Source organism: Vigna unguiculata, chromosome 9 (genome assembly GCF_004118075.2).
Source record: "Vigna unguiculata cultivar IT97K-499-35 chromosome 9, ASM411807v1, whole genome shotgun sequence".
NCBI lineage: Eukaryota > Viridiplantae > Streptophyta > Magnoliopsida > Fabales > Fabaceae > Vigna > Vigna unguiculata.
The window spans coordinates 13,198,669-13,223,442 of NC_040287.1; the positions used below are offsets into that span (position 1 = coordinate 13,198,669).

Genomic DNA, 24,774 nt, shown 5'->3' on the forward strand with positions numbered 1-24,774 from the left:
AAAGCTTGAAATGGTGACTATGGTGGATGGTGGATGCTCGTCGTGTTGAGAGAAAATAGCTCTCGATTTTGGTGATTTAATGGTGGGATGAAGGTTGTTTGGGTGATCTAAGAAAGGTTAGGCCAACTCTAGAGAAAGGGATGCTAGAGGGACCTCTTGGGATGATTTAGCAAGTGAGTAAGAGAAGAACTATGGCCCAAAAATAATTTTGGCAACATAACATTATCATTCTCAAAGTGAGAAATACATGGGGAGATACCTCTCTTTATAGATTAAGGTGTCTCCAAAATGGTCCAAACCCTAAAATGCTAACATGGACCAAAATCCTAAAAATGCTATCTTGGTGAAAGAGAGTTTGACATATGGCAATCCTCACTCTCACAAAACGACCCACTATGAGTTGTCATGTATAAAGCTACTTTATGAAAATCCTCTCCAATAGGACAATGACACAATTCCACTACCTATGTAAGAGAACTCTCCATTAAAGGTTTTGCCATGTGGCATGTATGGGACATCCCCCACCTTAAGCTAGGGTTAACTTAATTAAACATCAAAGGATTGCTTAAGCTAGGCGCATATGATGCTCTCTACTTAAGCAAGATTATTTTTAAAACCCTACACTACTTGGCCCTTAATACAAGGCCTTCAAAGGAAAGCCTACACTACATGACCCTTACTACAAGGTCTAAAAATGCTCCGTGATGGCCCAGGTGAAAAAGACTTTAGCTCCACCTTGACTAAATATTGTTAACTCTTCTTGAATTTTCTTAGTGATTCTTCTTGTGATTGGCCCCTTGGCTAAAGGTGTGCCATCACTTTTGTATGCACTTGTTCCCTGATGAATCTAACTGAGGTTACGGGTAGGGTAGATCAAGTTGGAGGGGATGTCTAATACCATAAATGTAACATCCTAATTTAATAGAATAATTCTAATAAATAGAATGTTACATGTTTATAGTATAAAATAGAGCACCGACATAAAGTATATTAGAATTAACCTTTTACAGTTATCCCAAATTATACTGGAATGGAAACCCAAAGACATAACACAATGCCATGAATAGAATCTAAACACATTAGATTAAACTGGAAATTTTCTCATAGAGTAAGAAACTACAAAATAACAGTACACAAGAAGAAAGGCTCAACAATGAGCAATAAAGGATTTAGGAAGTCTAACTACATGCAGCCTCCTCGCCAACATCATGATCACCAAGAGTCTCCACATCTACTCACACCAAGGATTTGGTGATTATTGCAAAAAGGAAAAAGTCAAAGAAGAAAACAGACACAAAGAGAAAGGATAAGCTAGAGTAAAAATAATTTTTAATTGGTTAAAATACCTTTTTAGTCCCAACTTTCGTCAAGTTGTTTCAAATAAGTCATAATTTTGGTTGTGTTCAAATAGGTCCCAATTTTCGTCAATTTTGTTCAATTGGGTCATTTTTTGCTAACACCGTTTAAATCATTAACGGCCATGAACAGTGACTGCCACGTGTCACTTCGTGGTTTTTTTAAATTTTTTTTTATTTTTATTTTAATTTTTTTAAAATGTACACGTGTCAACCCAGGAGTGTGCCACGTGTCACTTCGTGGTTTTTTTGAATTTGTTTTGAATTTTTTATTGAATTTTTTTTAAATGTCCACTTGTCAACCCAGTAGTGTGTCATGTGTCAAAGTCAATATTCTATATTCAATTTGGTCCCTATATTTGTTATTTTTGTTCAATTAGGTCCCAATTTTTGTTAACATCAACCAATTTGGTCCCAATCGAATATGTGACCAAATTTAATTTTTATATCAAAGTTATAATGATGTGAATTTAAATATATTATATAAAAATATTTAATAAAAAATGTGAATTTTAATATAAAAATTAAATTTGGTTTTAATTTGGAGAGGGACCAAATTGGTTAATGTTAACAAAAATTGGGACCTAATTGAACAAAAATAACAAATATAGGGACCAAATTGAATTTAAAACATTGACTTTGACAAGTGGCACACTATTAGGTTGACACGTGGACATTTTAAAAAAATTAAAAAAAAATTAAAAAAATTTCAAAAATTTGAAAAAAATTCAAAAGAACCACGAAGTGACACGTGACACACTCCTGGGTTGACACATGTACATTTAAAAACAAATTTAAAAATTTTTTGAAAAAATTCAAAAAAAAATTCAAAAAATTCAAAAAAACCACGAAGTGACACGTGGCCGTCACTGTTCATGGCCGTTAATGATTTAAACGGTGTTAGCAAAAAAGGACCCAATTGAATAAAATTGACGAAAATTGGGACCTATTTGAACACAAAACCAAAATTATGACTAATTTGAAAAAATTTGACGAAAATTGGGACCAAAAAGGTATTTTAACCTTTTTAATTCTTGAAAATGTGCGAGAATAACACGTCGGTCGAGCGACCCTAGTTAATCAATATTTTGTAAACTTGCAAATTTGCAATGTAGTAGTGATGACTAAGGGATCGTCTTGATCAAGGTCATTAATGCAAAAATCCTCATTAGTGAAGGGGATTGATGATAGGTTCATTAGAGGATATTGTCCTACTAAGTTGATGCTTCTTCTGTATCGTTTATGGGCTCCCTAGAGTTTCCTCCTCCAACAAACCCTCTTGCTATAGTGTTGACACTCCTCCGGACGTAGGTCGAGTTTTGATGTTGAGGAGTGGGTTCTGGTTGTTGGGTGATTTGTTGCTGTAGTGGGATACATAGGCGCACCAACGAAGGGACAGGGGGAGCCGTGGCCCCCCCAACTTTTTTGAAATTTTTTTATTTATTTATATGAAAATTGTTTTATTTTTAATTTTTTAAATTATGTATAAGAAAATTTATTTTTTGGAATTTTTTAAATAATAAAAGTATATATTGGAAATTGATAAGAATTAAAATAGGTATCTTTTTATTAATTTTATAAAATATAACATTTAATGCTAATAAATAATAAAACATAAAATTAAATTTAATAAAAAACAAATAAATTTATTAAGATATTTTTTATTTTCTCTCTCACTCTTTTTTGAGTTTCTCACATATTGTATCCACTTTAAACTTTTACTTGTTTTGTTTTGTTTTGTTTATGAAGAAAAAAAAGAAAGTTGAACACAAATTCATTATTTTGTGCTCTCATTTTTTTATGCTTTCTTCTATTATTGAAGAAAAAAGTAATTCTTTTTTTCTTAATTGATAGTGAAATATTAGTTTAATAATTAATATTATTTTTTATCTCACGAGCATTTGGTATATTTATTTTTATAAATATTGAAGAAAAAGCAATTCACTAAGTGTTTTTTAATAACTGGTTTTTAATTGTGAATTGATTATCATATATTTTTCTTTTATTAATTACGTATCGCAATTTTTATTTAGATTATGATAAATTATCTTTCAGTATTTTTTTCTACAATCAAAATTATTAAAATAAGATTGCAAAATAAAACGGAAGATGAATTTTTTTGCTGACAATATGATTATTTACATTAAAAACAAAATATAACTAAAAATTTTAGTATTGATTCAATTATTATTGAGTTCAATAATCTTACGGATCCATAATTAAATATAAATTTTAAGTGCATTTTGACACTCCACAAATACGAGGCTGGTGGGATAGGTTATTGATGTGGAGTTGGTGGATCGGCCTTTGGCATTTGTATCACCAAGTTTGGCTATTTGACCTATCCGCGTCCATTTCCCACGTGTTGTCCTCTATCACGACCTCAATCGCCCTCGTCCCCTTCCTCGACCACCACCATGTCGTTGCACAAACCGACTTAAAGCTCTGGAACGTATGAGTTCCTCTATGTGGTCCTTCAAATACTGGCACCCCTCGGTTGTGTGGTTGATAGTTTAGTGGTAGGAAAATTTCTTTGTTTGAAGGGTGTAGCGGTTGAGGTGTTGGAAGTTGGATGAGTTTTGGATTACAGACCTTCCCAAGGACAACATCTATGTTGGTATTGAGAGGAGAGTGTTGTTCATACCAAGTTACGACCCTTTCGTTGTTTCGACTTTTCTTATTGTTACTTGAACTTATAAGCGATGTATTTTGCGGCTTGCTCTTTTAGAGCATCCATATTCTCGGGCTGTTTTTTAAAGAGCGGGTAAGAGAATGGTTCAAGCTGAAGACCATAAATCAGTGAATGCATGATTAATGTAGGAGTTAGGTTTAGGATGCTGGTTGTGGCGACAGTGAACCTTTTTGTAAACTTTTGTAGGGTTTCATTCTCTCCTTGTTGAACGAACTTCAGGGAGGCATACGTGGTTGGTACCACTTTACGATCAACGAACTGGGCTTTGAACATAGCACCTAGCATATTAAAGGAATCCACCGAGTTTGGAGGAAATACATAATACCAATCCAAGGCATGACAATCTAAGGTAGTAGGGAATAGCCAGCAGTATACCCTTTTATCAGGTGTGAATGTATACTTGAATCAAATAGGGTTTCATGTGTGTGGTTGGGTCAGTGGTACCGTTGTACTTGCAGATATTGATGTTGATGCCTCTTGGGATATTAGCATGAGTTATGTCTGGTATGAAGGGGTGGAATCCTCGTCGTTAGACGAACCTGGGTGTATAAGCATGTTCTGGTAATTCATGTTTATCTCATCTACATGTGAGTTCCTTGGTTCGACTTATCGGTAGGGTGAGTGCCTTCTATGGTTATGTGCTCGGGAAGAACCTTGGGACTTGTCTTGCTTTGAATATCACCAAGTCGGGCTGAGGCTCCTAGAAAGATGTCAAGATTATCTTCTGCTCTCACCTCGTCATTGTAAAACTTTATTAGATTTTAGAAGATATTTATCCAAATTCTAATCATAAATAATAAAATATTTATATAAATATAATTTATAATGTGATATCTAAAGAAAATTACGAATGACCATGCTATTTTGAAAAAGAAAAAATCTCACTATTCATATACACATAGGCAACTATATATATGTAATTTTTTTAGAGTAAAAAAACATAATACATTTTTTTTTCAGATAAATGTTTCTTTACGAATCATATTATTTATTGTTTTCTCAACTTTTTGATAAAAACTATTTGTTTCAAATTATTTTAAGTGATTCTATTTAATATAGTAAAACCAAATTCATGAAAGTAAATTTATGCTTAAAAAAATATAATTTATAGAATTAAAATAATGATATAAGGTATGTTTAGCACATTCAATTATAATTTCAGTTTTTTTTTATCGAGAAAAAGTTAGAAAAGTAATAAGTAAAGCTATTCAAATGTAAAATTATTAAAGGTTCCATTTCTACTGTTCTCCTTTTTAAAAACATATAAAATTGCGTATTTTACTAAATTATTTTCCTTAATATTTAAATTTTTTATTTTGTAACAAATTTTATTAATCAAATATATATATTTGACTTAAATTTTTGTATAATTAAAATTATGTATTTTGTTTTATAAACTTATATATGAAATGAAACATATGAATCTATACAATATATAAATGCAACCATCACAAAGATAAAAAACTTCTTATCAAGCATAAAAAGCAACACTCCAAAAATTAACTAAAATTGAAAAGTTTAAACACTCTATTTATATGACAAGTGGTAGAGTATAGTGCTTACACTTGGTCCCCTCATTCTCCTTGCATGTGATTCTCCTGCATATACAAGAAAACACATTTTTTCTTCTCCAGATTCCAAAAAGTTTTCATTCTCTTCTCCTCTATGGTTCTCTAGCGTTTTTCTTTTTTATATTTGAATTGTTACCCTTAAAACCATAACATCTCACTTCTTTGCTTTCCAGAGACTTTTCCTTTTCCTTATGACCTTGAAAGAACATTTCCATTCCAACCAGAGTTGAAAAACGTTCCTTGTCCATCTCCAGTGTGGTTCTCCAACGTTTTTCTATCTCAATTGTTACCCTTTAAACTGTAACCGCACGCTTCTCTACTTTCCAAAGACTCTTCCTTTTGCTTTCACACCAACAGATTTTTCTTCTGACCATAGTCCCAAAACTTTCCTTTTTCTTCTCACCTTGAAAGCAAGCGTTGTTCTACAGCGTTCTTCCTCTCACATCTAATTCCAAATTTATCTTCTCACTCTTTTTGTTATTTTTATTTTAACCTTTTTTCATTTGTTTTTATTTTCTCACTTCAAACTAGTGGATCGAAGCATTCATTAATTTTAACGTTTGTTAAGTTTTGTTTTATTTCTGCTTTCTGTCAATTTTTCCCTTTTTCGCAACATGGCTGTATGTGCAAAAGGCTTTTTCAATTTTGTGTTCCCATTTTGATTTTTATAAGTTTGATTTTTTACCAATTTTAATTAATAAGTCTGCATATGTGTCAAAATTGTGTGTTTTGTGGTTGAACCTCTTCACGGTTACTTTTTAGATTTTTTTTTTTTTTTAAATGTCGACCAAAGTAGACCATGCATATGGTTTTAGATTTTTGGTTTAATTATGTCTTTGGTCTCCATTTTCGATTCCAAATCTCAAATTGGTACCTGTATTTTTCGAAATCTCAAAATGGTCCCCTTTTAATTTAAAAGTCTCACTTTTGCCCTTTCCGTTAAGTCTGGGTTGACGGCATTTGGTGAACAGTGACATGGCAAGGTTGACCAGTTATTGAACAGTGACTTGGCAGAAAAACAGTGACGTGGAATGGGCAGGTGTAATTAAATTAGGTTTAGTGTAATTTAAAATGTTAAATTAGGGTTTAGGGTTTTTATAATTTAAGGTGGGATAATTATTTTTCAAAAAAATCAGAATTGTGAAATTAGGTTTAGGGTTTTTAAAAAAGAAAGCTCGGGAGAATTTGGGGAAACTGTGGTGGAAGCTGTGTAGTGCGATCTGTCTCGTTTTCCATCGTCATCACGTGTGCAATCTGAGGTTATTGACTTGATATCAGCGTGAATTTGAATGATTAAATGAAAAGATTGGGATTGCAAGCATACAATACACATGCTAATCAAATTCAAACGTGTGTTGTTTTAAATCCTCGTTTTTGTTTTGGTTCAGGTTTTCATTAATATACCATGGTGGTACCTGGCAGTGAATAGGATGATAAGCCTTTTTCTTACTATAAGGACTAAGAGTAAGTTTGTCTTTGCCGGGCCTTCTAAATCAACGGAAACCCTTTTGAGGTGAGGACATAAAGTTTCAAATTTTGCTTTATCTTTGTTATATTTTGGTTTGGTTTATGGTTTTGATGTGTCTGTCTCTTTGCACTTTCAAATACATAGCTCCGGAGCAGCTTCCGGTGAAGTACGGTGGATTAAGCAAAGATGGGGAGTTCGCAAATACAGATGTTGTCACAGAAATCACAGTGAGGCAGGCATCAAAGCATACCGTGGAGTTTCTAGTTACTGAGGTTGGTTTCCCGTTGCTTTTTCTCGGACAGGTTTTTGAGAATTAATACATATTCCCATTGCTTCAATCTTCACATTGCCACCAACCTTTTCTTCATTCTTCACATACCCACAACATTTTTCTTCAATCACAACCGTGCATTGCAAAAATTGACGTTGCTCTTCTACTTTCCTCCAAGATCTGAACTTAAATAGGACCCACAAGACACACAACTGGCTGGATTCATCACAGAAGAAGGGAGAAGATGACAACAAAATTAGGGATTCTACATTTTCTAATGCTGGTGGCTTAAATAAATAAAGATTTCCACACCATTCCACCTGTAATTGACACGTTTCAGTAACAGAAATCCACCTTAGCAACCACAAACGTTGTTTGCCCAGACTTAACGGAAAGGGCAAAAGTGAGACTTTTAAACTAAAAAGGGGACCATTTTGAGATTTCGAAAAATACAGGTACCAATTTGAGATTTGGAGTCGAAAATGGGGACTAAAGGCATAATTAAACCTAGATTTTTTGTATGGTTTGTTGTACTGAATTCAAATTTAAATTCAAATTAAATGAAATTATTATTGTAGGATGATTTTGTTTACAAATACATCCATATGTATGGTTTTAGGTTTGTTGTACCAAAACCAATTTCAAAATATCACTTTTATTTCCATCCCAAACCATCTTCTCTCTTTAAACCCACCTCCCTCTTTATTTTATAACCATCCTAGAACAACCACTGACACCCTAGTCGTTCAACCTTATTTTTATTTTTACATTTCATGTTTTTGGTTCTTCTGTTTTGCATTCATAGAAATGTTTATTTGTTGTTGCTTTTCTTTTCAGACGATGATTTGTCTTCACAAATGATTTCATTAGTTTCCATTTGGTAAGGTCTGAGGGTATTTTTTCCCCTCTTTCTCACATTTCGTAATATCTAAGATTTTTCTTTTTGGTTCTATGATTTTCTTTATAGCTTAATATCTCCATAGATTTACTTTGGATTGGTTTTGAATTTATGTTTTCAGATCAAGATTTCTTTTGGTAAATGAATTTTTCAGTCATCATCGTTAGGTATGAAGCTTTTTTTTTTAATTTCTTCCTCATTTCCATAGATCTTATATTTTCTTTTTTGTAGTTTTCAAGATAAGAGATTGTGTGAAGCATAAATAGTTGAAAAAAACTTCATATTATTTTCTATTATTAACTTAGTTTTTGTTTGGAAACGTAGGATATATTTGAGAATGAGAAGGGAAAGACCGAAGAATTCTTGAAAGACGAAGGCAAAACTCTCAACCAAAAGGACGAAGTTGGTTTTTAAAATGTTTGATTTTTATTATTTTACTATTTTCTTCATCAAACACAATCCTTCCCTCTTCGTGAAATGATATATGGGTTATGGTTTTGGAATTTTATTTAGTTCATTTTTTTTACTCTATTCTTTATTTATGTGCATGTGTTAGTTTTGTTATTTGGCAATTTTTACTTTTTTTTGCAATTTTTGGGTAACCAATTCCAAATAAATAATTCAAATCCAACAGAGCATGACAAACTTGAAAAGAATGTGTTCAACGAGGCCACTAAAGAGACTAAAGAGGAAGGTGTAAAATGGTGTTTGGAGAGCTAAAAGACCAAAAGGTTGGGACCACTATTACTATGTTGACTGATGAATCTTCAAATTTGTGGACTCTTTTTTGTTGGATATAGATGACAAACAATTTGTGGCTTCTGGTTTAGGAGGCTTTTCAAACCTCCTCTTATTCAAAAATATTTTTTAATACAAGGAATAATATGATTAGGTTACGTTTGCACATTTATTTTTCTTATTCTTTCATCTTTTAGTGGTGCTAATTTGTTACTCACAAAATTTTCACAATGTATATGTACTAACTGAAAATTTGAATGATTGCTTTTAGGTGTTGGTGCTATTGAGATGAGTGGAATTGTAGTTGGCCTTGATTTTTACATTTGTTATTTACTATTCTCTTTATGCTCTCAAACTTAGCTCAACAACAAAATCCTCTTTCACCCATTTTCTTTAAATTATTTCGGTTGGCATGTTAAAAACCAAATTAAGTGTTAACAAAACACATACTTCTAATCCTTTCACTTTGTTTTTCTTTGTTTCAATTTGGTCCTTGTTTTTTTTAAAGGATTGAATTTAGTCTTTGCCGTCAATTTTGACCAAACGGTATTAAAATCAACACCACATATCAATTTGTAATTTTTTGGATTTTTTAATTTTTTTAGGGTTAAATATGTTTTTTGTCCCTTAAGTGTCAGTGAATTTTGAAATTAGTCCATTTCGGAACTTTGAACCAATTTAGTCATTCATCTTTTGAAATACGTGGATTTAGTCCTTTTAATCAAAATTTGTTAGGTTTATTTGATGTTTCGTACGCATTTCAGGATTGTATTTGAGTTATTTATAATGTTTGCCACATTTTTGCTTTAATGTTAAGTAAAATACTATTATGAAACGCACTTGAAATGTCAAATAAACTTAACAAAATTTGATTAAAAGGACTAAATCCACGTATTTCGAAAGATGAAGGACTAAATTGATCCAAAGTTTCGAAATGGACTAATTCTAAAATTTACTGAAAGTTAAGGGACCAAAAACATATTTAACCCATTTTTTTAATATTTTTTTGTTTTTTACACATGTCACTTCACAATTATGTCATGTGTCAAAATGATTCAATTTGGTCCCTATATTTGATCCTCCTTAAATTGAAACTCAATTTTTTTGTATAAATCTTATGGTGATATTCTTATTAAAATTAACATTTTTATTAAATATTTATAGAAATATTTTTAAACAAACTTTTTGGTTTTAGTTTTATTATTAAACAAAGTTAAACACCAAACTTAATTTCAATAATTAAACCATTTTGTCATCATGTATAAAGGCATCAAGTGTACCATATTATACAAACTTAGTGAAGATTAAAAATCAAATAACTTGTTACACATAAGTTTAGGAACTAAATTTGAAGGTCAAAACAAAATCAAAGTTTAAAGTTTCGTAGAGAATTTAAAGTTAAGTTAAAAATATTTATAGAAATATTTAATAAAAATGTTAAATTTAGTAAGAATATCACCATAAGATTTATACAAAATGTAAACTGAGTCTTAATTTAAGAAGGGACAATATTGTTCAATTTTTTACAAAAATTGGGACTAAATTGAAACTAAAAACAAATATATGGACCAAATTAAATTACTTTGACATGAGATACAACAATGAAGTGACATGTGTAAAAAATAAAAAAATTCAAAAAAAAATCACAAATTGACATGTGGCGTTGACTTTAATACTGTTGGTTAAATTAATGACAATGACCAGATTAAATCATTTAAATAAGAAGAACCAAAATGAGACAAAAAAACTGAAAGACTAATTTGACACTACTTGATAAATACAAAGACAAAAAAAATAATTTAACCTTTATTTTAATATTTTTTTGCTGATATATTGGTAAAAACACTAAAATATTTATTTATAATTTGTCTTAATAGTTTTTCATAAAATTTATTCTACAGATTTGGAAAACTTGATGCAAATACACTGAAATTAATAAAATAGATTAGACTATAATTGATATATGGGTTTTGATTGCTTTAACTTATCATGGTAGTCTCCTGCGACAAAATACTTTAACTTCCAAAATAATATAAATTTTGCAGTATATTACCTACGAATCCACTTCTACTAATTAGTTTATGAAAAAGCTTAATGGTCCATTTGATGATTTAGAGAGCATTGTCATTTTTCTAGATTGTTGATTGTGGTTACATTTATTTAATCTCATAATTTTATTCATTAATTTATACTAAATTTATTTTATTTTATTTATAATGAAACATTAAACTACAATCTTTCTTATATATTTATAATTTACAATCAATCTCAAAAATAATATCGTATATTGCACGGGCTAAAACAACTAGTAAATAATATATGTGTTGGAACACATAAATATCAAAAATTATTTTTATAAAACAAAATAAGATCATTTAAATTTATTATTTTATGAATATTTTGCAAAAATATTTTTAAAATGTTTATATGATTTTTATACAACTAATTTAACTTAATATATTTTCATTTTATAGCTTGTTTTTGTATTTTTAAAGCCCAATCCCTTTTTAAAGTTCACACTCCATTCATTTTCTTTTCACACCATCCCATTTCCATGCCCTCCTTTTCTCGGACTAGTGGCCCAATGCCTTTAAATGTCAACACACTCATTCTTTACTTTTTGAACCCTCTTAAAATCCTCCCCAATCCCCCAAGAATCCAAACCCACACACAAATCACTTTCAACACCTACTCACAACACAAATTAGAAGTAGAGGAAGAAGGAGAAGCAATCTAGATTTCATAACCCCAACAAATTCTAAGCGTGCACCTTGAGTGTTCTTTTTGATCTTTACTTGCTTCACCCCATATTCACCCCACACACCTCCACTAATTACTCATTACACCACAAGTTTTACTATTTTTTACCTGTGTTGGTTTTATTTTATGTTTGGACGGTTTTAAATCTTGGATCTCTAATTTATTCTTATACACTTGTTCTTTGACTTTCACCTCACTTGCTTTTTAACACCTCACTTTCTCACATACATAATTAAAATACATTTTTAAATATCTGAATGCTCGTGTGACCATTCGCGTCATCCCAGTACTTAATCCTTTTCTTTTCTTCAAAAATACCAAAGCAATTTTCTTTTCAAAATTTGAGTTCTTTTTGATCGTTTGCGTCGCGTGATACTAATTTTTTAAATAATTCAAAAATATCAAAAAATATAAAATTTGAAAAATTAAAAATATCATCATTCTGAAACAATATTCTTAAGAACTATTAGGTCCCTAAATCTTCATTGTTAATGAAGATGCACAGGAACAAGTCAGTCGTTTTTGAATTCATTTCTAAAAAATTAAATCATTTTTTAATTTTTTTTTTACAAAATTACGTAACCTTAATTTTTTATTTTAATTGAAAATACGCAGGAGTAATGTTAATCCTTGTTGGGCCAAAAAAACTAAAAAAATATATTTGTTTCTTTTGTACGTTTTTTTATTTATTTTAAGGGAATTAATAACATTTTTGAAAATCACATCAATTTTGCCCATTTAATTGACAATACTCTTCGGAAGAACGTTGTAGGGTACTGACAACTTCCCTACACGTAAACGATTCCTGAATCTAAAATATGATTTTCGCAAACCATTGTGTTATTTTATGATTTTTTTTATAGTTTTTGTAGAATAAAATATGATGGTGACTCTAATTTTTTTTTTCAAACTCATTTCTTTTTGGTGCACCCTCATGTGATGCTTTAAGTTACGAAAAGTAAATATATTATATAATAAAAATAAAATTGAATAATATAAAAAATAACTATGATATTTTTATTTCTTTTATAAATTTAATTTTATACCTAAAACCAATTATATCTTCTAATTATATATACTACAAATATTATTGATGAGTTGAATATTATTTTATAACATTCACTTAAATGATTAATTTTTTAATTTTTATTGTCAAATAATTTTATTAATATTATTAAGCAATTTAAATACTATTAATTTTAAATTACAAAAGTTCATTACACAAATATAAATAATAATTTTCAAAAATACTATATTACTTATAAAATAAAAAAGCAATTTTTAATTATTAAATTTATTTAAAAAATTAAATTATTTATTATAAATAAATGTTGAATTCTCTATTATAATTATTAAATAATAACTTTTATCATCTAAATTATTTATTTGTTTTCAACGCATAGCATTTATAATAAAAATTATATTATAAAATATTTAATGATAATTTGAATGAATATATATAAATATATCTATGATTTTTCAATGATTTATTTATTATTCATTTATTGTAATGATTATTATTTTAATTTAAAGTATAATGTATAAAATTAATTAGGTCTACAAAATTTAGTTTTTGTTATTAAATATTAAATCTTGTTAAAAAACATACCAGTGACGGATATAAATATTAGTTCAACAACAAAATGTGGTTGATTGAAAGATCTTATGATGTTGTGTATAACACGAGTGAGAGAAATGGTTTACTATATAACACGAGTGAGAGAGATGGCGCAAAAATTGATAAATTTTAGGATAAATTACTCTTTTGATCTCTTTATTTGTCATGAAATTTTAGTTTGATTTTCAAGTTTTTCGTTGTCTCAATTTGGTCCTCATTTTCTTAAAAATGACTCAATTTGGTCATCACCGTTAACTTTGACCAAACGGTGGTCAAAGTCAACGCTACATGTCAATTTCTGGTTTTTTTGAATTTTATTAATTTTTTACATGTGTCACTTCATAGTTGTATCACGTGTCAAAGTGACTTAATTTGGTCTCTATATTTGTTTTTAATTTCAATTTAGTCCCAATTTTTGTAAAAATGAAGTAATATTGTCCTTCCTTAAATTGAAACTAAATTTATTTTTTTTATAAATTTTATGGTGATATTCTTACTAAAATTAACGTTTTTATTAAATATTTCTATAAATATTTTAAATTAACTTTAAATTCTATACAAAACATTAGATTTTGGTTTTGTTTTGAACTTGAAATTTAGTTCATAAACTTATGTGTGACAAGTTATTTGATTTTTAATCTTCAGTAAGTTTGTATAATATGATACACTTGATGCCTTTATATATAATAACAAAATTGTTAAATTTTTTAAATTAAGTTTGGGATTTAACTTTGTTTAATAATAAAACTAAAAAAAAAACTTATTTAAAAATATTTCTACAAATATTTAATAAAATCGTCAATTTTATTAAGAATATCATCATAAGTTGTATACAAAGATTAAATTGAGTGTCAATTTAAGGAGGAACAATATTGCTTCATTTTTACAAAAATTGGGACTAAATTGACACTAAAAACTAATATAGGGACCAAATTGAGTCATTTTGACACGTAGCACAACTGTGAAGTGACACGTGTAAAAAATAAAAAAATGAATTTTTTTTTAAAATATTAAAAAAATTCAGAAAAAGCATAAATTGACACGTGGCGTTGACTTTAACACTGTCTGGTCAAAGTTAACGGTAAGGACCAAATTGAGTCATTTTTAAGAAAATGAGGACCAAATTGAGATAACGAAAAACTTGAGAACCAAATTGAAATTTCATAACAAATAGAGGGAACAAAAGAGTAATTTAACCTAAATTTTAAGAGATATAATTAGGGGTGTCAAGATGAGTCAACTCAGCTCACACCGGTTGATTCATCACAGTTGAGCTAAAAAATAGTTAACTCCAACTCACCTTTTAGTAAGCTAGAAATTTTGCAACCTGGTCCGACCCACCAAGGGTTGGTAGGTTAGTGGGTTGACTCATTAACAAATGTTTTTCTTTTGTAATTTATTTTATATATTTATTGTATTACAGTGAGAATGTATTGACTTGATTTATTTTTTATAATAATGGAATCAAAGTGCTCACTCTTAATTCTCGAAATATTATTATAAATACTAAAGACAGTAGTTAAAGATTAAAATATCAACGTACATAAATTGGCAAACAAATAAATTAAACATTCAAACTATTCAAATATTATTGAACAACATTCTAGTATTTAAAAATATCAAATTGTGAACATGAATAATTAAAAATAATAAATAATTATAATAAAAAAAATCTAAAAGAATTGTAAAAAAAAACTAATAGTGTAGGTAGCATTTTTCAACTTCTGTCGTAGCTATAAATATGCTACTTGTATCTTAAAAACTTGTAATGTCCACATTTTCTTCCCATTTTATTTCTCTCCTTCTCTATTTTAGTTTCACAAATTATTGACCTGTATATTTGTTGCCAACATTATTTATTTGATTAATTCATTAATGATAGGAAGGAAGAATAACAAAGTTGATAAGTGGGCACAAAAAAAAATTAAAAACACAACCATGTCGAAGTTATGGAGTTATGTTTTCTTGTCTTCCATCACTAGCACCTGCTTAACTGATTTATTATTTTTTTCAAGAGAAGTAGTTCATAAAATTTTAATTAATTTTTGCTATCTTTTTTTACTAGGGACATCTTATTAGAAAAGAAGTCCCACATCATGAAAACTTACCTTGTGGCTTACCTTTCATGTTATAAAAGAAACCTAATGTTTCCTAAGGACTACATCCCAAAGTCCTTTCCTTTTCATTCCTTTTACTTTATTGCTTAAGAGAATAATTAAGAGAGAAAAATAGTTTCTCCTTTAAGGTTCTTCTTGTATTTGTTTTTCCTATTTCCAAGAGAGAGGGGTTGTTATTATTTTCTCCTTGGGACTAGAGAGAATAATATGTAATTTTTCTTTCATTAATAAAATTACATTCTTTGCCTATTATCTGTTTTGTTCCTTTTATTTTCATCTTTTATTTTATTTGTGAGTACTTGCGTTATTACTTTGATACCCAACAAGGTATTAGAGCCACTGATTCATGTGATTATATTTCGTTGTTATTATCATTAGAATAGTGTTGTGATAGTGGATATGGTGTGGTAGTGTGAAAGTACATGTATAAGAAAGTTCTTGCTAGGAAAGTACATTGGTGGAGTTCACGTATAATAATAGTTACCATTCCAGCATCGGGATGACACCATACGAGGCATTGTATGGTCAGAGATGTAGGACTCCTTTATGTTGGCAACAAGATGGGGAGTCAGTCGTACTTGGACCAGAATTCTTACAGCAAACCATTGAGAAGGTGAAGATGATACAGGATCGGATGCGTGCAACTCATAGTCGGCAGAAATCCTATGCAGATAAGAGGAGGAGGTCGCTAGAGTTTGAGGCAGGTGACCACGTATTCCGCAGGGTTACACCTACAACAGGAATTGGGAGAGCTCTCAAGTCGAGGAAGTTGACTCCTAGGTTCATCGGGCCGTACCAGATCATGAGGAGGATTGGACCAGCGCCGTACGAGATTGCTTTGCCACCTCATCTGGCAAACCTGCACAATGTCTTCCACGTATCACAGTTGAGGAAGTACGTTATAGATCCTACCCATTTACTGGAGCAGGATGATGTCCAAGTGCGCGAGGATCTGACCATTGGAGTTGGACCGGTGAGAATCCTGAATTCTCAAGTCAAACAACTCAAAGGGAAGGAGATTCGAACTGTGAAGGTCCTCTGGGACGAGGCAACCCAGGAGATGACGTGGGAGATGGAGGATCTCATGAGGAATTCTTATCCTCACATGTTTCCTAGTAAGTCCTATTTTCGAGGACGAAAATTTTTAAGGTAGGAGAAATGTAAGACCCGTGAAAATTAATTAATTAAATAATTAATTAATCAATAAATGCGGGTAGTGGGAGCCTTTATGGCATTTAATTTTTACTTGTATGACGTGAAAAAGTACTAGTTCAAGTGGTTGAGAGTACTTAATTATGTGAGAGGACTTGGGTTTAGGTCCTATGTATGTCATTTGTGTGTTATTTGATTTATTATTATTTTTGATAATATGCTTGATCATGTTGAGTGATAATATAATCATAGAATTATATTAGTCATCACGAAATATGAATTGGTTAAATGGTTGTGTATTGAGTTGACATTGGCATGGTAGTGGGTTTGAACTTTAGGTAACCTAAGCTAAACTATCTTTTTGCTAAAATTAGTTTTGGAATGAATGTGAAAAGGCATAGGAACCCTAGCTGGCCAAAGAGCAGTCAAGAGCGGCAGAAAAATAGTCCATAATGAACCATTGAATGGAAATTAAAATCACCATTAAGCTTCATTTTCGTTTTTGGATAATTAACACTCATTAAAACCTAATTAAAAGGCCAATTAGAGGTAAGGATGAAGGTTTTCTGAGTCTACCATTGTACTGCACGTTAGGGAGAGAAATTCAGAGAGAAACGTGAGGTTGAGTGCAACAAAGGAGCTGAATTGGGTGAGAGACAAGGGAGGTCATTGGTGACCAAAGAAGAACCTTCAAATTTCAAGTTAAGCTAAGGAATCTAGGTTAGGGGTGCTATCATCGCGTTTAAGTGTTAAATTATTGCATGAATTGTGTAATGCATGTATATTGATCATGTACCCTCTGATTTTCTTTAGATTTCACATGAACAGCCGCTAGGTGACGCATCAATTCCTGCATAATACTGGGTTCCTGAAGAGGAACCGCCTCGTAGTAAGGTCCCGATCACCTGGCGATGCGTGACTAATTCACCCAGTTTTTGGGTTTCGTTGAACTGCCTGGCAGTGATGAACACCCGCCAGGCGACACGAGGAAATTTTGTCTCGTTTCTTGATGTTTTGGGGTTCTGGGATGATCTTGTTTGGGGAAAAGGAAAGCCCTAACTATATATAAATGATTAGATGTCATGTATCTCTGAATTACATCTGAATGGAGGTTAAATTGGTTAAAATTGGATTTGAATGCTATTATAGGGTTGGAATTTTGGGTTGAAATGTCACTAGAATAATTGATGTTTAAATTAATTTGGAAAAGGATAATGGTTGCTTTTAGATTACGAATTATTAAAAAGGAAAGCGAGATCGCGTGAGAATTGATGGAAAGATGCAAGTAAGGAAAAACTAGAAAACAATTGGGGTTTCGTAGGTGCAAGAATTTTTGGAAATTCTCCAGAATTCTATGCACCGCCTAGCGGCACTTGCATGGCCGCCAAACGACTAGTGAAGATCAGGGGATGTTTTAGTTGAGTTGGCAGCGAGAGGAGTTTCAGTGAGTGGTCAATTGGTGGTAGGCAACAACATAATTAAGATCTGTTGGTTATATTATTAGGAACAGTGAATGATTAATGGAATGAGATGAGAATTAAGGAATGGATTATAAATCTGTATTGTAATGGTATTATAATGGTATTGCGTCTCAAGTATAAAATATTGCAGTGGTTGGAATGGGTTACTCATAAGCATAGGTAGTTGGGTTGAGAGGGACTAAAACTAAACTGAATAGATTGGCATAGGTAGTTGGGTTGACAGGCGATTTGGAAGTTGGCAGTGCCTGGCGCCTCAGAAGCAGTGCCAGGCGATGATGCAGCACATTTGGTTTGTGCTTACTTTGATGTGCGTGGTCTACAATGCTTCTATGATACCTTAAAGGTCAACTTGTTGGTGTTCCTTGAGTTGTGGCTCGGAACGTATCCCTTGAGTTGTGACTTGGGATAGGGGTTAAGCACGTGACATTCCTTAAGTTGTGGCTCAGAATGACATCTCTTGAGTTATGGCTCGAGATGAAGGATGAACACGAGGAACTCTTGAGTTGTGGCTCGAGTTGGCGAGTGTTGCCGGTGTGAGTGTGCACGTAGCGGCGTGTACGGATGGGTCCAGTGAGATTGCCCTCCTCAGTAATAACTGACGAGTTTGGTAGTCTTGGGACATATGAATGTTATTCGTATTGGGAACTCCACCTGGCGTTATGATGTATGATCCGTAGCATTGTTTCCTGCACGTGCTCTATCGGTTGTGACCGATAGGTGTAGCAGCAAGACATCTTGAGATATTCATCAGAAGACCTAGAACACGGTGAACATGGTTGTGTCCATGTTGTATGGTATCAAAGGATGGAATTCTTTTGGTGTGGTTGTGATATATGTATCCGTTGTATATATATATATATATATATATATATATATATATATATATATATATGTTTATTCTATTAGCTCACCCTATCTACTTGTGTTTGGCAATGATCATATACGCGGTATACGTGAGCAGATGATGTTGCAGGTAGATTTGGTGAGGCGTAGAGCTGGAGCGGGGCTAGTCTTGGGAGATTTTATCATACTTTAATTTTATAATGGATAATTACCCATTTTGGGTTTCAGTTATTGTTATGGTGAAATAAAGTTTGAAATTTCCTGCGTTTTTGAAAAATGGATTTATAATTAATGAACTTTCATCTTTCTTATTTTATTTTATTATTAAATTCGTAATATCCGAATAGGATGTTACAAGGATAGTACTAGTTTTTGTTCCAATTCAAGCATAGTTTCTCACACACCAACCCATCTTTGCCACTCATCTGAAGTGCCACAATCCTAATTCATTACTGTCAACACCATTTCCAATTATCATAAGTCATCTTATGTACATTAATCCACTATATGCTATCACTCATGCAAAATCTCAAGTGTTCACACTTATGCTTTCATTATTAATTGATACAAGCTGCCCTCTCCTTTTCAACATAACCCAACACCGATTCAACCTTACTAATTTCTCTCTTAATCTCTTGCCACATTATATCACATTCTAACACTTAAATTGAACCATCTCCAACTTGGCCACCCAAAGGTACCACAATTTCCTCAGTCTCGTGCCACAACCACTTCATTCCTAATACTGTTTTAGTTGCTATTATGTACCAATTTTCATTTAACAATTTCCCCAATTTACCATTCTGATCACGATTAATTCATATTAACTATCATGTATTTCCCTTCAACCCCAAGGTATTCGTGACCCATCATCGCCCTAATTTATTCGTATTATTCTCTCTAGAAAGCACTGTTGATTTCTCCATATGCCCCTCACGTTAAGAAACCAAATTACCACTTTGACCTGCATTGTCGCCTAGCGGCAGATTACGTCCTGCTAGGCAGCACATCAGTTTCTAAGGAACCATATTCTGTTGCACCTGCCACAGAAACCCTAAAATACCAAAATTCCTACTTCTGCTTAATTCTACAATCTAAACATGCAATCATGCTTTCAAGGCTATAATTATCACCTTAAGAGTGTACATAAAACTTCGTCATAAACTTTCTTTATTAATTAATTTGTAACATCAAAGCCCCAATTTTCCAAACCCTAAATGAGCGTTCATACAATTTTTCTCTAATCAACACCAAATAATAGTGTATTCCTAACAATTCTTAATACTCAATAATCAACCTATATCTAAACTCCCTTCTTCCCTTATTGGAATTATTACAGAACATCAAAACATCAAAAATTGAGTTAGTATAACTCGCGTCACCTGGCAGGTGTTCATCATCGCCTGATCGTTCATATAAAACCCAAAAAACTGGGTGAATCAGGCATGCGTCGCTTGGCGGTCCAGTGCATGCTGTCAAGCGGTCCCTCATAGGAATCCAGAAAACCTACAAAAAAAGCATGAGTCGCCTGGCACCTTTGAAGGCCTGCCAGGTGGTTTCTAGAAAATTTATAAAGAAGTTGCAAAATTTGATATAACTATACAAAATGACCAACAACAATTCATGTAGTGTAAAAAATTACTATAAACACAGTCAAATTTTAAGTTCAACTCCCCTAACTTTGATTCCTTGCTACACTTCAAGAATTCTAGAATTCCTTCTTGGTCAACAATGGCCTCCCTTGCTTTTCCCTCCGTTTAGCTCCTTATCTCACTCATTAATACAATGTTTACTCTAAAACCTCTCTGCTATCAGTATGCACCGATGGCAGCCCAACAAACCACTCTCTCACCCTTAATTGATCACTTAACTATGCTTTGATTAACCTTAATGACAGTAAAACGAAAATTCCATTAAAATTAGCTTAATGGTCATTCAATATTGATTCTATGGTGGTTTCACAATCCCCTTCTTCCCTCTTAGACGACTAGGGTTTCTACTCTTGCACAATCATGCCAAAAAGAATTTTGGCAAAAAGAAAGTTTAATTTGTGTTTATCAAGGTTCAAACCCACAACCTTGCCAATGTCAAGTCAATGTGTAAGACCCGTGAAATTTAATTAATTAAATAAATAAATAATTAATAAATGCGAGTAGTGGGAGCCTTTATGGCAGTAAATTCTAATTTGTATGACATGGAAAAGTATTAGCTCAAGTGATTGAGAGTACTTAATTGTTTGAAAAGACTTGGGTTTAAGTCTTATGTATGTCAATTATGTGCTATTTAATTTATAATCATTTTTATAATTATGCTTGACCATGTGGAGTGGTAATATAATTATAGAATTATAAGAATTATTGTGAAACATGAATTGGTTGAATGGTTGTGCATTTAATTGAACATTGGATGCTTATGGGTTCGAACCTTGGTGAATCCAAACTAAATTTTCTTTTTGCCAAAATTACTTTGGCATGAATATGAAAAGCCAGAAACCCTAGCCTCCGAGGGAGGGTTGGAAAACCATCATAAGACAACCATTGAATGGCAATTAACCTTAGATTAATGCTATTTTTGTTTTGCATCAATTAACCCACATTAAGACACCATTTAGTGGCCAATTAAGGGGAAAAGAGAGACAGGTTTTGTGGCTGGCATATTGTGGGATATGCATAGGAATACGAAAATTAGTGTATGCATGCTTATGGTTTCTATTGTATTGAGTACTTTATGTGACTCAATCACTACTATGATTCTTCTTTTTTTGACTTGCTGCGATGTTTAGAGTTTTTCTCCTAAATGCGCCACAATTATTATTATAATTATTATTTATTATTATAATTATTATTATTATAATTATTATGATTTATATATTATTATTACTAGTTACTATTATTATTATTATTATTTTAATATTACTATTATTATTATTATTATTATTATTATTATTATTATTATTAGTAATATTTTATTGTTATTATTATTATTATTTTTATAATTATTGTTATTATTATTTTTATAATAACTATTTATTATTTTTTATTATTTTATTTTTATTACTATTATTATTATTATATTATTATTATTATTCTTATTCTTATTATTTTATTTTACTATTATTATTAATATTTTATTATTATTATTATTATTATTTTACTTATTATTTTTATTATTATTCCTATTATTATTATTTTATTTTACTATTATTGTAGTTTTATTATTATTATTACTATTATTATAATTATTATTTATTATTATACTTATTACTATTATTATTATAATTATAATTATTTTTATTTATATATTATTATTACTAGTTATTATTATTATTCGTATTATTAATATTTTATTTGCTATTATTATTATTATTAATATTTTATTATTACTATTATTATTATTATTATTACTTTTATTATTATTTTTACTATTATTGTTATTATTATTATTATTATTTTTATTATTGTTATTTATATTATTATTATTTATATATTATTATTAGTTGTTATTATTATTAATATTTTTATTATTATTATTATTATTATTATTATTATTTTATTTTGCTATTATTATTAATATTTTGTTATTATTTTATTTTATTATTCTCATCATTTTTATTTTTATTTTTATTATTATTCTTATTATTTTATTTTGTTTTAACTCATTAGTATTATTGTTTTATTATGATTATTTCATTATATTTTATTATTATTTTCATTACTATTATTTTTATTTTTATTTTTTTTTGTTTTATTTTTATTATTATTGTTGTTGTTATTTTTATTATTATCATTATTATTGTTTTATTGCCCATGCGATATTTTGGGACAATGGTTATGTATTCTTCCTGCTTTTCTATATTGTTTGGTTGTTCAGGATTGTGTTAGACTATGATCCAATCATGTGATTATGATTGGATAAACATATTTCATGTTATGGATTGTATGTATAGTGCTTGGGGTTCTTTGGAACTTGCTTCAAAGTGCCAAAAACTAGTAGCAGTGACGCTACTGGTGTGGCGCTTATCGGCTTGGGGTGTGCTGCCATGTGATAAGGGAAAACTAGAGAAGCTTGGAACGCATGGCGCCTAGCGAAAAATGTGATCCCGTAAGGCGAAAAAGATCTGGTAGAGGCTTTGGAAAGAATATGGCGCCTAGCGGCGTAAGGTGTACACCAGGCGGTTTGGAAGCGTGGTGCGCCTGGCGACTCGTGAGTAGCACCAGGCGATGTTGCTGAGGCAAAGATGTTTGGCTTGTTTTGGATATGCGTGGTATACAAGGCTTCTATGATACCTTAAAGGTCGGCTTGTTGGTGTTCCTTGAGTTGTGGCTCGGAACGTATCCCTTGAGTTGTTCCTCGTGTTCATCCGCCATCCCGAGCTCAACTGGAGGGATGCCATTCCCAGCTCAACTCGAGGAATGCCACGTGCTTAACCCTTATCCCGAACTCAACTCACGGGATACGTTCCGAGCTCAACTCAAGGAACACCAGCAAGCCGACCTTTAAGGCATCACTAAAGCTTTGTAGATCACGCACGTCAAGAGTAAGAAACCCAATACCACTACAGTACAATCGTCTGGTGGGGGACATGTACCACTAGGCATTGCGCACTTCCAGATCACCTGGAAGGTATGATGAGTCGAACCTTGGCTCACATTCAATAATTAAATTTTTGGGAATTTAATATTATTTTTGCGCTTAAAAATTGTATTTAGTTGCATACTATATTATTGGATACTCTTGAGCTTAACAATGCACTGTAATTTAAGTCCTTAAGAGTATAAATAGTGAATATTTTAATTCATAAATTAAGTCCCAAAATAAAATTTTTGGAGAGGAATAGTTCAAGTACTAAATACACCCCTAATTCTCATGTTTACACTCCCCTTTTTCAATTGGATTATCTATTTCTGAAAAAGGATGTTTCTGGAGCTAACTGCACCCCCCCTGTTTTTCGGTTTACACCCCCTTCTGTAAATGAACTTTCAGTTTCTGATATGCACCCTTCCTTTTAACTAAGCTACACCTCTAATGTCAATTAAACTTTAGTCCACCAGATTTTGTCACGTGGCAATCTTCCACTTACTAAATTAACCAATGCAGTTTGCCACATCATCAATCCTCCACTAACTCAAATCACCAATCAATGTTTGCCACGTCATCGTCTCCTTCCTAAAACAAACCCTAACCCTAGTCTCCTTCTCCCTCTCTTCCGCACCAACCCACTCCGCAGCCGCCACCTCCATGGCCGCCACGATCACGTCCGGCCACCGCTGCACTCGCTGGAAAGCAGTCGCCCATCGTGCCCTCGTCGAAAACCCATCATCGCTGGTGCACTGGTGGTCAGCGACGTCTTCGTCTTCTCCACGCGTCTTGCAGCCACCACCATCGTTCTCCCGCCTGAAACACCATCCTTTCGCGCGAATCTGCCATACTCCACGCGAAAAGTGCAGTCACCATCATCACGCTTATGCCGGGACGTCGCCACTGTCGTGCTCTAGGAGCTCGAACATGCCACTCCCGGGCCGTCGTCGAGGTGCATCTCGTCCACGGGCCGCCTAGCCGGAAAATGCACCAACACGCAACCATCGTTGCGACCTCAACGTGCAAGCACATGCACTGCGCACTAGATCGGAGAAGAAGAAAGAAAGCAGCACCTCTAACGCTGCATCACCTGCACTTCTTCACGCTGAGGGCAGTTCGAATCTACAACTACCGTGTCACCGTTCTACGTCTTCTCCATCGTGGCGACTCTTCTGGCAGGAGAAAATGCTAAGTCCTTACGAGCACGTGGCAGCCTCTCACTGGACAATCAA

The 24,774-nt window shown here is 31.9% G+C and overlaps 1 protein-coding gene across 1 annotated transcript; it reads left to right on the forward strand.

The window, feature by feature from the left end:
* The first annotated feature begins 15,987 nt into the window (after positions 1-15,987).
* On the forward strand, positions 15,988-16,641 carry LOC114163471. The gene has a single exon (XM_028047780.1). It carries the CDS (start codon positions 15,988-15,990, stop codon positions 16,639-16,641), a length of 654 nt encoding a protein of 217 aa, XP_027903581.1.
* Positions 16,642-24,774: the final 8,133 nt, after the last annotated feature.